General features: G+C 46.2%; 1 protein-coding gene across 2 annotated transcripts in view; it reads right to left on the reverse strand.

Annotated features, from left to right (window-relative positions):
• The window catches only part of nsmaf (neutral sphingomyelinase (N-SMase) activation associated factor), a 92,745-nt gene extending 76,888 nt beyond the window's left edge, over nucleotides 1-15,857 (reverse strand). Inside the window, exons 1-7 of one of the 2 annotated variants that reach the window (XM_060822639.1) lie at nucleotides 15,736-15,796; nucleotides 11,908-12,362; nucleotides 10,213-10,302; nucleotides 8,460-8,538; nucleotides 3,698-3,762; nucleotides 3,566-3,602; nucleotides 902-952 (exon numbers count right to left, since the gene is read on the reverse strand). In XM_060822639.1, the coding sequence (XP_060678622.1) occupies nucleotides 902-952; nucleotides 3,566-3,602; nucleotides 3,698-3,762; nucleotides 8,460-8,538; nucleotides 10,213-10,289 (309 nt within the window). In that variant the 5' untranslated portion in view covers nucleotides 10,290-10,302; nucleotides 11,908-12,362; nucleotides 15,736-15,796. Of the gene's footprint in view, nucleotides 1-901; nucleotides 953-3,565; nucleotides 3,603-3,697; nucleotides 3,763-8,459; nucleotides 8,539-10,212; nucleotides 10,303-11,907; nucleotides 12,363-15,735 lie in introns of both variants that reach the window. The other variant, XM_060822633.1, reaches the window with a different exon arrangement.
• Nucleotides 15,858-17,710: the final 1,853 nt, after the last annotated feature.

The raw sequence follows: 17,710 nt of genomic DNA on the forward strand, positions 1-17,710 counted from the left end.
ACAGAAATAGGCATCCTACACATTCTTGAATATTGATATACTGCAATTAACTATTAATTTGTCTAACCGGGCAAAACAGCTCAAGTAAAAATGCAGGCTTTTGCTCATCGCAATCTTGGTCTGTTTTTGTTGGATAATTAAAATTGAACAATGTTGGGAAAAAGCTTGCACTGCAACGTTTCATCTACATTATGTATTTTAACTCCTTCAATATTTCACAAGGCTATCATTGCAGCCTGGGGCCAGTGTCAATTTGCCTAACTGCAGCATTACGTGACACAGAAGCTCTTGTGGCACAGTGATAGTGTTCCTACTTCTGTGTTAGAAGATTCAGGTACACCTTCCAGGGAGATATAAATTTTACTTTAATAAAAATATAAGAATGACAAACAGACTTCAGAGCAACAGTCTGAACAAAACTCATACTTAGAATTTTGAAGGAATAAAGTCAAACACATTGAGATGTTTTGTTTTAAATGGGCAAATAGAATTTAAGTTATTTAGCCATCGTCAGTCGTGTTTTAATGTGATAAATCTACAGCAATAAGGCCAATTGAGAGGTTTATTAAAATAAATGTTGGGCCAATGCATTTTCATTTAACACAGGTATCTGACATATGATATACAAAAAATCCCATCTTCAGAATCTACACTTGGCTGAATTTCATTCAAAAGAAATTGTGAAGAAGGATTGATTAGATCATACTTAAATATAGGTGAAGAGATAATTACAAGTAAAATACAAATCAATTAAAGTGGGATTTTGCTGCAAGCATGATATGTTTTAATGCAAGTTAAAACATGCAGTCTTTCACAGACTGAAATTTATTGCATAGAGCATTCAACAGCTCACTAATAAAAATGAACAATTAAGAAAAATAAGGGAAAACCATCAACCTACTCGCTCAATTTTATATGGAGCCACTAATCTTTGTTCTTTGATTAAACAGATCTAAAAGAGAAAATAAAACAATTACTGACATTCAAAATACAAAAACCCCAGATTTCAACAGTAAACTTGATTGTAGTTGGTTTATGAGATGAGAACATATTAGCTGTGAACTCACTAGTCTACAAAAGGTGTATATAGGGCGATTGTTTTTGGTGTGCAGAGGTGTGTGCCTGGTGGAATACAGGGCCATACAAGTAGTAGGTCAACCACCTTCTCCATTTTACCAGCTAAAATGCCACAAGCTTCTCTCTCACACTCCTTACCTTTGCTACTGTACCCACCCATCAGGGCTCAGTCACTACCAATCTCATTACTATCTGCAACATTTTCCCTCACTCACCTCAATGTCAGACACCACTAACCCTGCATACCATCTGCACTACCTACTCACTTGCTAACGACACCTCCCCCACCTGCACCAAAAATAACAACCATGCCACCCACTTGCAGCTCCTGTGGTATCCATGTCTTCCTTTAATCCAGGAGGAAATCAGCCCAAAATAGAGCAGGAGTCAAAATGGTGATGTGCGACCCAACATTTAGCTTCTCATTGTTTATAAAAACTGTCAGAGTCGCAGAGCATGGAAACAGACTCATCTGTTCACACTGACAGCGAAATTAGTTTCACTTGCCTGTGTTTCGCTCATATCCCTCTAATCTTTTCCTATTCATGTACCTGTCCAAATGCTTTTAAAATGTTGTAACTGTTCCCGCATCCACCACTTTGTCTAGCTGTTCATTCCACACACGATCCATTCTCTCAAAAAAAAGGTGCCCCTCATGTCCTTTTTTAAAAACTTTCTACTTACACCCTAAAAATATGTCCCCTATTGTTTAACTCCTCTGCCTTAGGGAAAGGATTCTTGCTAATCACCCTATGACCCTCATGATTTTATAAACCTCTACATGGCCATCTCTTCAGCATCCCATGCTCCAGCAAAAAAGGTCCCAACTGACCCAGCCTAGTTTTATACCTCAAATCCTTAATTCCAAGTAATATCCTGGTTAATCTATTCTGAATCCTCTTCAATTTAACAACATCCTTCCTTTAGTAGGATGATTAGAACTACACACAGTACTCCAGAAAAGGCCTCCACAACGTTCTGCCTAAGGATTCGGATGGGAAACAGAGAAGAGGCGAGGCATCGATACTGTGAACATTCAAGTCAGTTCAAAGAGATTGAGAAAGCAAGTGAACAGGCCAGAGATGCAGCCTGATCCTGTGAGCTGGGTGCCTGACAGAGTGCAAATGCGGCTTGCTCCCGAGGTACAATGACAGCTACTGTTGGTACTAAGGTGCAGCTCTGAAATGTAGAAATGTCCTGTTCATTGATCAGAAAAGGGTCATGTGTCACCAGGGACCCACTCTGACCTCTACGTTGAGAATTCTCAGCGCCCAGTTTGCTCACATTGGAAGACTGTTTCCAATTCTTATATATGAGTCTAAATATCCCATTTAGCAATACCAACGAAAGACATTTCATTACCTTTCCCCAAGGCAGGATTGACTGGTACGAGAAGTCATAGTTTGAAGGTATTAGGAGGAAGGTATAAAGGAGATGCCAGATGTAGGTTTTTTACACAAAGTTGTGAATGTATGGAGTGTGTACCAGCGGTGGTGGTGGAAGCAGGGTCATTGGGGACATTTAAGCAACTACTGGACATACACATGGATAGCAGTGAGTTGAGGGATGCATAGGTTGTTACTATATTTTACATTAGGATTAAATCTCAGCACAACATCGTGGGCCAAAGGGCCTGTTCTGTGCTGTACTTTTCTCTGTTCTATGTCGATGTTCTATTACCTCATTGAAAAGATCGTGAGAACAGAGACACAGCTCCTGAAAGTCTAAAAGCAGCCCTTAAAAACATCTTTTTAAAAAATCCTCATGCACTACAATCATTATATCATTACACTTAAATACAAAGACCTCTGAAAAAAATTGCAGAGGTTACATTAACCAGTTCTGAGCTATTGCATTCACATAGCCCAAAGAGATGTTGTTTCACTTCAGTAAAAGGCACTCCTTGTAATAATGAACAGTTCAGGTGCTGAATATGCTTCTCTACACAATAAATCTTCTGAGGTTCATCCTTTCAAATTATTTACTGATGTCTTGCTTTGCTCTATTGGGCAGGACCTTTAAAAGATTGCTTTTTTTTTAAACACAAAGGTTATTGAGGTTAGATTTGACAGTACCCTTGCTTTAACAGTCTAGAGATATCCAGCAGCATAGCTGCTGTCAGACCACTTCCTCCTAGCGCCACAAATAGCTCCTTCCACCAAGCACCCAATGCTGCAGCCTCCACTTGCCTGCCAGTTTCCAGTGTTACTGACTTTCCCAGCTCTAGGTTAGACAAAGGAGAGGAGTTAAAATGAAAACAGTAAGAAAGGGAAAATGAAAAACAGCAGGGAAAGCACTGAATAATTTAAAAAAGTCAGAGGAGGAGGAAGGAGATAATGAGTAAGTGATAGACTGAATGAGAGGGTAAGTGAGAGCACGACAGACAATTCTAGTATGCAAGACTTGGAAAACAAGTTTACACAAGAAACAGTGAACAGAAAAGGGAAAAAAATGGTGCACACAAAGTCAGTAACTGCAAGATTCTTACCTGACGGCATGTGATGCGGAATCCACAAATCTGATTTCTAGAAATGTATGATTGAATTGAAATAAACATAAATTCACCAGAGTAACGCACTCAATCAAATTGAAAACCTGAATATATACATTTTAAACTCACTCTTCAAAAGGATTATTGTCTTTATCTTCTATCTCTTCAATTCTGCTGCACTCTCTGAAAGGGAACTGTAAATTTTCACAGGTCAGTGTACAGTATTAACTCTAATCCCCAAGGTTTTGCTGCAGATTTCAAGCATATGCAGTCTTTTTGGAATTTTTTAAGTGTAAGTGAACAGTTATACAGTGAATTAAAACTGCACGTGATGATAATAAAACATCTGTATTAATAGCACTAACTAATATTTGCTTATTGAAGGTTTAGCACATGGAATCTGTGAAAAGACATCCACCGATTTGCAGCCGGCCTCTGACAGAAGATTTTAGAACAACTCATTTTGCAGTTTAATACCGTGGATGATCCAGTTTGTGGATAAAAAAGGAGATACTAGGTTTGAGATAGGCTGAGGTAACTTGTCTGAAGAACAACCACCTTTAGCCCATTTCCCCTTTCTATGAAACTGTTCTTAACAAAGTTTCAGATCAAAACTGGAAGATATTATTGCCACAAGTGGAGGATTTTTAAAGAAAGTGGCCTTCATTGCTGTAACCTGAGAGCTTTTAAAAAAAAAATCCAATATCTATCACCAAGTCCTCCAGATAAAAAGAATTCTGTTAGCTATAACTGATCCAGCAAAAACTCCAGTGCCAACAGCTTCTGAACAAAGTGATTTCAGCTACAGATTAACATTTGGAGTAATTCTGTGAATAATTATTTTATACTGAATTTTACTTCTACTGGGCCAAAATACGTTTAAGATAACAATCTGTAGAGTATTATATTTTTTCCCAGACTTGGAGGTTGTGTTAGTTTTCAAGAAGGGCAGTTGTGTATTTGCATCGTCTAAACCTTTTGTTAAAAATCTTTACATCATTTTCCAGGGCAAAGTTCGTTTGCAACTAGTGCTTTAATTGTTTCAAAAGGAATTCAGTTAACTTTTTTTTGATACTGACTTATACACAGTATGATGCATGTAATGGGCAATCTCACTTCCCTTTTTCAATTCAAATTTTGTCATGACCAGTAAAGGTAAGGTCAGAGAAGTCAGAATAAAAGAATGACGAGAGTAAGATTAGGGCCAATGAAGGACAGTAGTGGGAAGTTGTGTGTGGAGTCAGAGGAGATAGGGGAAGCACTAAATGAGTATTTTTTGACAGTATTCACTCTAGAAAACGATAATGTTGTCGAGGAGAATACTGAGGTACAGGCTACTAGACTAGGTGGGATTGAGGTTCACAAGGAAGAGGTATTAGAAATCCTGCAGAGTGTGAAAATAGATAAATCCCCTGGGCCGGATGGGATTTATCCTAGGATCCTCTGGGAAGCCAGGGAGGAGATAGCGGAGCCTTTGACATTGATCTTTAAATTGTCATTGTCTACAGGAATAGTGCCGGAAAACTGGAGGATAGCAAATGTGGTTCCCCTGTTTAAGAAGGGGAGGAGAGACAATCCTGGTAATTATAGACCAGTGAGCCTTACTTCAGTTGTTGGTAAAGTGTTGGAAAAGGTTATAAAAGAAAGGATTTATAATCATCTAGAAAGGAATAATTTGATTAGGGATAGTCAGCACGGTTTTGTGAAGGGTAGGTCGGGCCTCACAAACCTTATTGAGTTCTTTGAGAAAGTGACCAAACAGGTAGATGAGAGTAAACCGGTTGATGTGGTGTATATGGATTTCAGCAAAGCGTTCGATAAGGTTCCCCACAGCAGGCTATGGTACAAAATGTGGAGGAATGGGATTGTGGGAGATATAGCAGTTTGGATCAGTAACTGGCTTACTGAAAGACAACAGAGGGTGGTGGTTGATGGGAAATGTTCATCCTGGAGTCCAGTTACTACTGGTGTACCACAAGGGTCGGTGTTGGGTCCATTGCTGTTCGTCCCTTTTATAAACGATCTGGATGAGGGCGTAGTAAATTCATAGATGACACTAAGGTCGGGGGCGTTGTGGATAGTGACAAAGGATGTTGTAGGTTAGAGAGAGACATAGATAAGCTGCAGAGCTGGGCTGAGAGGTGGCAAATGAAGTTTAATGCGGACGAGTGTGAGGTGATTCACTTTGGTCGGAGTAACTGGATTGCAAAGTACTGGGCTAATGGTAAGATTCTTGGTAGTGTAGATGAGCAGAGAGATCTCGGTGTCCGTGTACACAGATCCTCGAAAGGTAGACAAGGTTGTTAAGAAGACATACAGTGTTTTAGCTTTTATTAATAGAGGGATTGAGCTCTGGAACCATGTACAGCTACAGCTGTACAAAACTCTGGTGCGGCGCACTTGGGGTATTTTTTTTAGATTAGATTACTTAGTGTGGAAACAGGCCCTTCGGCTCAACAAGTCCACACCGACCCGCCGAAACGCAACCCACCCATATCCCTACATTTACCCCTTACCTAACACTACGGGCAATTTAGCATGGCCAATTCACCTGACCCGCACATCTTTGGACTGTGGGAGGAAACCGGAGCACCCGGAGGAAACCCACGCAGACATGGGGAGAACGTCCAAACTCCACACAGTCAGTCGCCCGAGTCAGGAATTGAACCCGGGTCTCAGGCGCTGTGAGGCAGCAGTGCTAACCACTGTGCCACCGTGCCGCCCACTGTATTATGTACAGTTCTGGTCACCACATTATAAGAAGGATGTGGAAGCCTTGGAAAGGGTTCAGAGGAGATTTACTAGGATGTTGCCTGGTATGGAGGGAAGGTCTTACGAGGAAAGGCTGAGGGACTTGAGGTTGTTTTCATTGGAGACAAGGTTGAAAGGTGACTTAATAGAGATATACAAGATAATCAGAGGGTTAGATAGGGTGGACAGGGAGAGCGTTTTTCCAAGTATGGTGACAGCGAGCACGAGGGGGCATAGCTTTAAATTGAGGGGTGATAGATATAGGACAGATGTCAGAGGTAGTTTCTTTACTCAGTAGTAAGGGTATGGAATGATTTGCCTGCAATGGTAGTAGATTCGCCAAGTTTAAGTGCATTCAAGTCATCACTGGACAAACAAATGGACATACATGGAATAGTGTAGGTGCGATGGGCTTCAGATTGGTATGACTGGTCGGCGCAACATCGAGGGCTGAAGGGCCTGTACAATGCTGTAATGTTCTATGCTCGAAGTCCCAGAGGAGACAGAGCTACTCTCTCACTCTAGAGAAAAGACCGCTATTGTGTTGAACCTGAGGGTCACCATTGCGTAGGCAAGGTAGAATAGGCGGAATCTTTATGGTGATCCCAGTCAACGTGGGAATTAACAGTGCTGTTGGCATCATACTGCATCGCTAAACAGCCAACTGAGTTGTTTGGCCTAATGCCAATTCTGACTGAAAACAATGAAACCATAATGTAGAAAATACCAAATACTAATAATATTGCCCATAAGACACATGCTTTCCTCAGGTCAGTCAGCTTTTTGGCTTGCATTAACACAATAAATTCCTTCTTTCTTTGTATATGCTTGGAAATAGGAGTACCCCATCATCCCATGGAGTGTTATATGGTCATAGAGATGCACAGCAAGGAAACAGACCCTTCAGGCCAACTCATCCATGCCAAACAGATATCCTAAATTCACCTATTCCCATTTGCCAGCACTTGGCCATATCCCTCTAAACCCTTCTTATTCATATATCCATCAGATGCTTTTTAAATGTTGAAATTGTACCAGCCTCCACCACTTCCTCTGACATCTCATTCCATACAGACACCTCTGCGTGAAAAGGTTGCACCATAGGTTCCTTTTACATTTTTCCCCCTCACCATAAACCTATGCCCTCTAATTTCAAGAATTCAAGAAACTGGACGAACCCAAAATTTCCTTTCCATCTATTTGGAAAGTTTGTTGTATAACCAAAATAAACTTTTTCCTCCTTAGCTGCTTGCTGCTACTGCTTCACTACCCCTCTCTCTGCAGTTCTCTTTCCTCTTTTTCAGTTCCTATTTCTCTTGATCACTCTTTCTTGAGCCTCCTCATTCCTGTCTTCTTGATCCTCATATGTTTGTATCTCTCTCTTTCATTCTGTACTTTGTTTATTTTTCCTTATCTGCTTTGATTAGTTTCTTTCATTTTTGTTATTTTTGTGTCAATGGTACAGTTGAGTATCTTCAAACTTTCTTTAAAATTTAGTATGTATCCATGACCAGACAAATGCCTGGTGCGATCATGTCCCATTGCAGTCAGTACTTGTAGCCTTGTTTGCACGTTCACCTTATATTGTCGAAAGCCCCGCGATAGCACCCTTTATTCTCTCCGCTCCAATGCCAACTCCCCATACGAACAACTGCTTTGTCTAAGTATTTTGTGAATTTTCTTACAAAACATGAAAACTGAATGTTAAACACAATCAAAAGTTGACTAGATTCAGTTTCTCAACAATAAAAGATACAATAAAAGTAAGCACCAGCGATGGCAAACACTGGATTGAGGGTACACAATTCTTCCTCAGGAATTTGAACAACTTGTATTTAAAAAGATAATATGATCAGTGACAAAGCTATGCATTTGGGGCCAGAAGATTATGCCACTCAGGGAAGACAGGTTACATCGATGTGGAAAACTGCACCACTAATACTTGAGATACAAATTACAAACTAAAGGACTTGAAAGTAAAATAGAAAAACAAGGCAAATTACCAGTGAACACCAAATATCCAATCACAAGCACCAAAAGTACAGTATAGCTATAATATTCAAAAAGTACTATAAAGATGAATAGATATAGAATAACATAGATGAACTGCAAACATGAAAATAATTTTTACTGACAGTACCTTTAAAACAGGTTCTGATATTTGATCTGGTTCAAAGATCAGGGATTTCGAACATATCTTCAGGGAACCTTTAAACATTCTGCAACAAACAAATTAAAAATGCTGGTGTCCACATAAATACATCATGACATATTTAATCATATTGAACTCAAATCTATGCATTTCCTTTTGATGTACAGAAACTAGCCCATTGGAAAGAACATAATAAGTATTTTTTTAAAAATTAAACAATCCACCACCCCTAATAGAAAGCATTACTAGAACATGGATATACAGTTAATGAAATAAAAGAATGTAACTGATACAGACAAAATAAAACACAATGGAACAGTAGTAGACTTGCCAACTTTGAGGTCATTTAAATGGCCACTGGATACACATATGGATGAGAATGTAACTGTGTAGGATAGATGGGCTTCAGATTGGTGCAACATCAAGGGCTGGAGGGCCTTACTGCACTGTAACGTTCTATGTTCTATTAAAGAAAGCAGTGTTGCTGAGTGTATTGTGACTTTCTTATAAAATATGAATACAGAGCACTAGCAAGGTGTTTGCTATAGTTATTGCTCAGTTGGCTGGACAGCTGTCTTGTGATACAGAGTGATGCCAACAGCATGGATTCAATTCCCACTCTGCTAAGGTCATCATGAATGTCCCACTTTCTCAACCTCTCCCTTCATTTGAGGTAAACCCAACACCAGTCATCTCTCTCATGAAAGAGCAACCCTATGGCCCTCTGGATCTATGGTTACTTTACCTTTAATAAAAACCAAAACTAACCAAGTTAAGCTTCTTACAAACTGTAAACCATTTCAAGAAAATAAACATCAACTCAGACAAATAACTGACTGAGGCACACAATACTTTACAAGATAGGGAAAAGGATCTCACTAGATGTGAACTTTTTATTTATTTTCAATTGTACACCACAAAGAAGGTTTGACATCAATGTCAAAAATGGTATCTTTTTCTTATCCAAAAATAATCCATAAATGATTGAAGACATGCCACCAGTACTGGCAGCCCTCTCCCAAGCGGTTATTCATCATGAGCATCGATAACAGCAACAGTGTTCTCAACTAACATTCACCTGCAGCCAGTCCCAGCAACTAGATGTCAATCAAAAAAGTGACAGTGCTGAACCTTCTCCCAAATCGATATTGAAAGACATCAATTGTGGCAATTTTCCCACTTTTTAAGTGCATAATTTAACTATTTTCAATTATGGGTTAAAGTATTTGGCCTTTAATCATTTGGATCAAGGTCTAGAAATTCAACTCAGATCTTAGCACTGAGTATGCTTAAAACTAAGGAATGCTCCAATTTGTAACAAATTTCGGGGAGTATTAGTCTCCACAATGCATGCTACTTTTTTTTCTTAGCTTCAAATTGACTGCTTTACAGATCATAGTTATAGCTAAAAATGTGTTGCTGGTTAAAGCGCAGCAGGTCAGGCAGCATCCAAGGAACAGGAAATTCGATGTTTCGGGCATAAGCCCTTCATCAGGAATGAGGAAAGTGTCCAGCAGGCTAAGATAACCAGTAACACATTTTCAGCTCTGATCTCCAGCATCTGCAGACCTCACTTATTACTACTAGATCATAATTATACTTCACACAGCCTCCCAATTGCCAGGAAACCAGTAAGCTGAGACATTTTAACTCTCCTGCTTGAGTGCATACACAGTCAGAGGCAGGTATCACTTACACAATACAATAACTTAAATTGAAATTTCAAGATTCCATACAGTACCTTTCTTCCCCTTTGTTGTTGGTGAATACATGATAAAATGTGTGCTGGTCAAAGTAATATTCTTCAAGGTCAAGCATCAGCAGAGAAAACCTGCTCAATGTGAAAAAAAAATAAATGTGAACCGGGGATCTAAAAGAAAGTTATGCCCACACTATACATTTGTGTTTTTATTTAGCAGTTACAAAGTACAGCTCTTAAGATTTGTACACAATTTACTTACACAGTGGGTGACTGCAATTTTCAAATCAAACACACAAATCAAATACGCAGTCTTAACATCTCAGCTTTAGACCAAATGTCTCTCACATGCGCACGCGTGCGAGAGTATCAAGCATACACAATGAAACCAAGAAAACTCTACCAAGAAGCCAAGTACATATACAACATAACAATCTGCATCAGCAAAATTTAGAAAAGTAGTAAATCTATCATAAGAATCCTGGAATCCTGGTTCAGTTGGGGCGATTGAGAGTTATAAGGTAGCCAGGAAGGATCTAAAGAGAGAGCTAAGAGCAGCGAGAAGGGGACATGAAAAGTCCTTAGTTGGTAGGATTAGGGAAAACCCAAAGGCTTTCTATAGGTATGTTAGGAATAAAAGGATGACTAGGGTAGGTATCGGTCCAGTCAAGGATAGTAGTGGGAAGTTGTGCGTGGAGGAGGAGGAGATTGGAGAGACACTAAATCAATACTTTTCATCAGTATTCACTCAGGAACAGGACATTGTTGCTGATGTGAATATTGAGTCACAAGTGATTAGAATGGATGGCTTTGAGGTATGTAGGGAAGAGGTCCGGGGAATACTGGAAAGGGTGAAAATAGATAAGTCCCCTGGGCCTGATGACATTTATCCTAGGATCCTCTGGGAAGCTAGGGAGGAGATAGTGGAGCCATTGGCCTTGATTTTTATGTCGTCGTTGTCTACAGGAATAGTGCCAGAAGACTGGAGGATAGCGAATGTGGTCCCCTTGTTCAAGAAGGGGAGTAGGGATAGCCCTAGTAACTATAGGCCGGTGAGTCTTACCTCTGTTGTGGGCAAAGTCTTAGAGAGAACTGTAAGGGATGGATTTATGAACATCTGGATAGGAATAATGTGATCAAGGATAGTCAGCATGGTTTTGTGAAGGGCAGGTCGTGCCTCACAAACCTTATTGAATTCTTTGAGAAGGTGACCAAGGAAGTGGACAAGGGTAAAGCAGTAGATGTGTTGTATATGGATTTTAGCAAGGCGTTCGATAAGGTACCCCATGGTAGGCTACTGCAAAAATTACGGAGGTATGGCATTGAGGGTGCATTAGAGGTTTGGATTAGGAATTGGCTGGCTGGAAGGAGGCAGAGGGTAGTAGTTGATAGTAAAGGTTCATCTTGGAGTGCAGTTACTAGCGGTGTTCCACAAGGGTCTGTTTTGGGACCATTGCTGTTTGTCATTTTTATAAATGACCTGGAGGAGGGGCTTGAAGGTTGGGTGAGCAAGTTTGCGGATGATACGAAACTCAGTGGAGTTGTGGACAGCGAAGAAGGATGTGGCAGGTTACAGCGGGATATACTGTAACCTGCCACATCCAAGACTAACCAAAGCGACTTCTATGAAGAAATCAAACATTTCGAGCGGGTCTGACAACCCCAGGTATAGGCAAACAGACAGAAGCAGCACGAGGAAAACCAAGCATCCCACCCACCCACATCCTCAAACATCACCTGTCCCACTTTAGGCAGGGTCAGAGGATCCAGCATTCAACTGTTTCAATTCCTTCCAGAGGGGAAGTCAGTCATTCCAGATTTCATGGGACTAAGGAGTTTGAAAACATCTGATGTGGTTCAAAAACAAAAAATTGCTAGCGGAACTCAGCAGGTCTGGCAGCATGTGTAGGATGAAAGCAGAGGTAACATTTTGAGTCCAGTGATCCTTCTTCGCAATACACGAGTTTCACATAGCTCCACCATTAACGGAGTCTCTGATCTGGAGGTTGTGGAGTATAATCACCTGATGAAGGAGCAGCGATTCAAAAGCTAGTGCTTCCAAATAAACCTGGTGATGTGTGATTTTTAACTTTGTCCACCCCAGTCCAACACCAGCATCTCCAAGTAATTATTCCATGATGGCAACTTGAATTTATATAGTACAGAAAATGTTGAACCTATTCAGACAAAAGCTGACAAGTGACAAGAGGAAGCAGTAAGAGGAATGAAAGAATAATTGAAAACATAGGTAGCAATGTGGTGGCTGTGAAAATTAAAGTTACAAGTTGCATTGGCAAAGATTAGGACAGATACATTTCAAAGAAGCAGTTAAGTGCAGAAGCCATAAACTGCAAGTCAATCCTCCAATTCTGACGACAAATAATCAATGGATCCCTACAGTGTGGAGAGGGGCCATTCAGCTCATCGGGTTTGCACTGACCCTTCTAAGAGCATCCCACCCAGACACCCAACCTATCCCCACATGGGCAATCCACCTAATCTGCACATCTCTGGACTGTGGGAGGAAACCCACACAGATACAGGGACAACATGCAAAGACTACACAGACAATTGCCCAAGGCTGAAATTGAACCCAGGTCCCTAGCACTGGTGATATCTGCAGTGCTAACCACTGAGCCACCAAATAACTCTTGGCTGGACATCAGTAAGATGACTATTACAATACTGGCAGCTTGTATGTTATCTAAAGAATGTATGCTCTCCTAACAGGATTCAGTTGTGTAAACACTCCATCATGGAGATACTAGTCCAACTAGTCATACCATAATTCAATTTTGAGCTTCAATAGTCATCAGCAAATTATTTAACTGTATTTCAAACAGAATTTTTTACCATAGCAATAAAGAGCATGAAGTTCATTAAAATTCCTGAAAGACTGAAAGAAAACTAAAGCCCTGTGGTCAATCTAGCTAAGAGAGATTATTAAACCTGGCATCTGCCTTGTCTCTATGGCTCAAGTTATTGACGAGATATACATTATGACCCATGACACACTCACGGTGCACTCATAAATAAATACATTTTATGACAAGGATGGTCTATCTTTCAAACCATTGTGTTGATTTTGTTCAAATAAACGTAGTGAATCACTGAACAAAAACCAGGAAAACAATATTGAAAGAAAAAACAATCTGGAGGAGAGGAACATTTCCGTCCCAATTCCCACACGGATTAGAGCTGGGAATGGTAAATAGTAGACAGTCATTTTAACAAAATTAAAAATGACACAATGCCAGCTTATAGTCAAACAGATTTATTTGGAAGCACTAGCTTTCGGAGTGCTGCTCTTTCATCAAGCGATTGACAACCAGCTGATGAAGGAGCAATGCTCTGAAAGCGAGTGCTTCCAATTAAACCTGTGGGTCTACAGCCTGGTGTTGTGTGATATTTAACTTTGTACGCCCGAGTCCATCACCAGCTCCTCCAAATGAGGACTTGAACAAAAGTTCTTTTTTGTTTTTAAATTGCAATACCAATAAAACAAAAGTGAGCAAGAAACTCTGAAATTATTCAAAATTACAAACACTGGATGAAGAAGTCAGAAGGAGATTTAAACAAAATGATGCTGATCCAAATCTGACACCGGCGACCTGGTGAGCAGAGAACACAGCCACACTGACCAGGAGCCCCCCCCCGCCCTTCACTACACCCCCAAACCCACACTGACCAGGAGCCCCCCCCCCGCCCTTCACTACACCCCCAGACCCACACTGACCTGGAGAGACCCCCCCCCTTCACTACACCCCCAAACACACACTGACCTGGAGAGAGACCCCCCCTTCTCTACACCCCCAAACCCACACTGACCTGGAGAGACCCCCCCCCTTCACTACACCCCCAAACCCACACTGACCTGGAGAGACCCCCCCCTTCACTACACCCCCAAACCCACACTGACCTGGAGAGACCCCCCCCTTCACTACACCCCCAGACCCACACTGACCTGGAGAGAGAGAGACCCCCCCTTCACTACACCCCCAGACCCACACTGACCTGGAGAGACCCCCCCCCTTCACTACACCCCCAGACCCACACTGACCTGGAGAGAGACCCCCCCCTTCACTACACCCCCAAACCCACACTGACCTGGAGAGAGAGAGACCCCCCCCTTCACTACACCCCCAGACCCACACTGACCTGGAGAGACCCCCCCCTTCACTACACCCCCAAACCCACACTGACCTGGAGAGACCCCCCCCTTCACTACACCCCCAAACCCACACTGACCTGGAGAGAGAGAGACCCCCCCCCTTCACTACACCCCCAAACCCACACTGACCTGGAGAGAGAGAGACCCCCCCCTTCACTACACCCCCAAACCCACACTGGCCTGGAGAGAGAGACCCCCCCCCTTCACTACACCCCCAAACCCACACTGACCTGGAGAGAGAGACCCCCCCCTTCACTACACCCCCAGACCCACACTGACCTGGAGAGACCCCCCCCTTCACTACACCCCCAGACCCACACTGACCTGGAGAGAGACCCCCCCTTCACTACACCCCCAGACCCACACTGACCTGGAGAGAGACCCCCCCTTCACTACACCCCCAGACCCACACTGACCTGGAGAGCCCCCCCCTTCACTACACCCCCAGACCCACACTGACCTGGAGAGCCCCCCCCCTTCACTACACCCCCAGACCCACACTGACCTGGAGAGCCCCCCCCCTTCACTACACCCCCAAACCCACACTGACCTGGAGAGACCCCCCCCTTCACTACACCCCCAGACCCACACTGACCTGGAGAGCCCCCCCCCTTCACTACACCCCCAGACCCACACTGACCTGGAGAGACCCCCCCCTTCACTACACCCCCAGACCCACACTGACCTGGAGAGCCCCCCCCCTTCACTACACCCCCAAACCCACACTGACCTGGAGAGACCCCCCCCTTCACTACACCCCCAAACCCACACTGACCTGGAGAGAGAGAGACCCCCCCCTTCACTACACCCCCAGACCCACCCTAATCCCATTCGCCCCCAGAGCCGCCGAGGCCCGGGCCCCGGGGGGGGTGATGTCGGTCCCGGGGGGGGGGGTGATGTCGGTCCCGGGGGGGGTGATGTCAGTCCCGGGGGGGGGGTGATGTCTGTCCCGGGGGGGGGTGATGTCAGTCCCGGGGGGGGGGTGATGTCTGTCCCGGGGGGGGGTGATGTCTGTCCCGGGGGGGGGGGTGATGTCTGTCCCGGGGGGGGGGTGATGTCAGTCCCGGGGGGGGGGGTGATGTCTGTCCCGGGGGGGGGGGTGATGTCTGTCCCGGGGGGGGGGGTGATGTCTGTCCCGGGGGGGGGTGATGTCTGTCCCGGGGGGGGGGGTGATGTCTGTCCCGGGGGGGGGGGGTGATGTCTGTCCCGGGGGGGGGGTGATGTCTGTCCCGGGGGGGGGTGATGTCGGTCCCGGGGGGGGGGGTGATGTCTGTCCCGGTCTCGGGCCTGTCAGTTGGGGCAGAGCCGCGGCCTGCAGTGACTCAGCGGCGGCAGCGGGCGGGGGCGGGGTCTGGGTGAGGGTGAGGGCCCGCGGCCCGGGGCCCTGTGCTCACCTCTCCCTGCAGCCGAGCTGCTGCTGCTGCTTCTCCACGAAGGCCATCGGGAGGCGGCACCGCACCGAGCCCGCGGAGCGCGGCCCACAGGCGGACACAGGAACACGGAGCCCCGGCCCCTCCCCCCCACACACACACACACCAACCCGGCCTCAGGGACCGCCCCCTCCCCGGGGTCAGGGACAGGCACCGCCCCCCTCCCCGGGGTCAGGGACAGGCACCGCCCCCCTCCCCGGGGTCAGGGACCGGGACCGCCCCCCTCCCCGGGGTCAGGGACCGCCCCCCCGGGGTCAGGGACAGGCACCGCCCCCACCCGGGGTCAGGGACAGGCACCGCCCCCCTCCCCGGGGTCAGGGACCGGGACCGCCCCCCTCCCCGGGGTCAGGGACCGCCCCCCCGGGGTCAGGGACAGGCACCGCCCCCACCCGGGGTCAGGGACAGGCACCGCCCCCGCCCGGGGTCAGGGACCGCCCCCCCGGGGTCAGGGACAGGCACCGCCCCCACCCGGGGTCAGGGACAGGCACCGCCCCCACCCGGGGTCAGGGACAGGCACCGCCCCCACCCGGGGTCAGGGACCGCCCCCCCGGGGTCAGGGACCGCCCCCCGGGGTCAGGGACCGCCCCCCCGGGGTCAGGGACAGGGACCGCCCCCACCCAGGGTCAGGGACCGGGACCGCCCCCTCCCCGGGGTCAGGGACAGGCACCGCCCCCCTCCCCGGGGTCAGGGACCGGGACCGCCCCCACCCGGGGTCAGGGACCGGGACCGCCCCCTCCCCGGGGTCAGGGACAGGCACCGCCCCCACCCAGGGTCAGGGACAGGGACCGCCCCCCCCAGGGTCATGGAGAAGGACCACCCCCCCAGGGTCATAGACTTGGACCGCCCCCCTCCGGGGTCAGGGTCAGGGACCGCCCCCCCAGGGTCATGGAGAAGGACCGCTCCCCCCAGGGTCATAGACATGGACCGCACCCCCGGGGTCATGGACAAGGACCGCCCCCCCAGTGTCAGGGACTTTGTCCGCCCCCCACCCCCACGGGACAGAGACTGCCACCCCAGGTTAATGACCCCCAGGGACAGGGACAGGGACACGGACCACCCCCGCTCAGGGACAAGGACCACCCCCCCTCCCCCCCAGGTCAGGGACCCCCCCAGGATAGGGTCTGCCCACCAGGGTGATGGCGGGGACAGTGGATTGGTGTGGGGTGGGGACATGGACCTGACAAGGGAGTCACAGAGGGAACGGTGATAGGGCTGGGGAGGGGTATGTGTCCCTGATGGTGGGGTCTGTCTGTAGGTGGTGGTGGATGATGTGATGTACGCGGAGGTTGGTGGGTGGAAGGTGAGGATCAGCGGGGGGAGTGGGGGGGGGTTTCTGTCCTTGTTGCGGTGGGAGGGGTGGGGGGTTCGAGGGCAGTGGTGCAGGAAGTGGAGCAGATGCACTTTACACCGTGTAAAACCTGCACACACTCTTCCCCCCCCCCCCCCAACACCATCCACATCCAACAGAGATTTACCTGCACTTCCACACACATCATCTGCTGTGTCTGATCTTCTCAATTGTGGTCTCCTCCACATTGTGGAATGTTTCAGAGAATATCTCTGGGACACACAAACCAAACAACCCCACCGCGCTATGGCTGACCACTTTAACTCTCCGTCCCACTCCACCAAGGACATACAAGTAATGGGCCTCCTACACCACCAAATTCTAGCCACCCAATGCCTGGAGAAAGAAAGCCTCATCTTCCGCCTTGGGACCCTTAAACCACACAGGATCAAGGCCGATTTCACCAGTTTTCCCATTCCCCTCCTCCCCACCTTACCCCAGGCCCAACCCTCCAACTCGACACCGCCCTTTTGAACTGTCCTACCTGTCCATCTTCCTTCCTACCTTTCCATGCCCCCCCCCTTCTGACCTATCACCTTGTTCCCCACCTTCATCTACCTTTTGCATTCTCAGCTACCTTCCCCTGAGCCC

Source organism: Hemiscyllium ocellatum, chromosome 4, assembly GCF_020745735.1.
Source record: "Hemiscyllium ocellatum isolate sHemOce1 chromosome 4, sHemOce1.pat.X.cur, whole genome shotgun sequence".
Classification (NCBI taxonomy): domain Eukaryota; kingdom Metazoa; phylum Chordata; class Chondrichthyes; order Orectolobiformes; family Hemiscylliidae; genus Hemiscyllium; species Hemiscyllium ocellatum.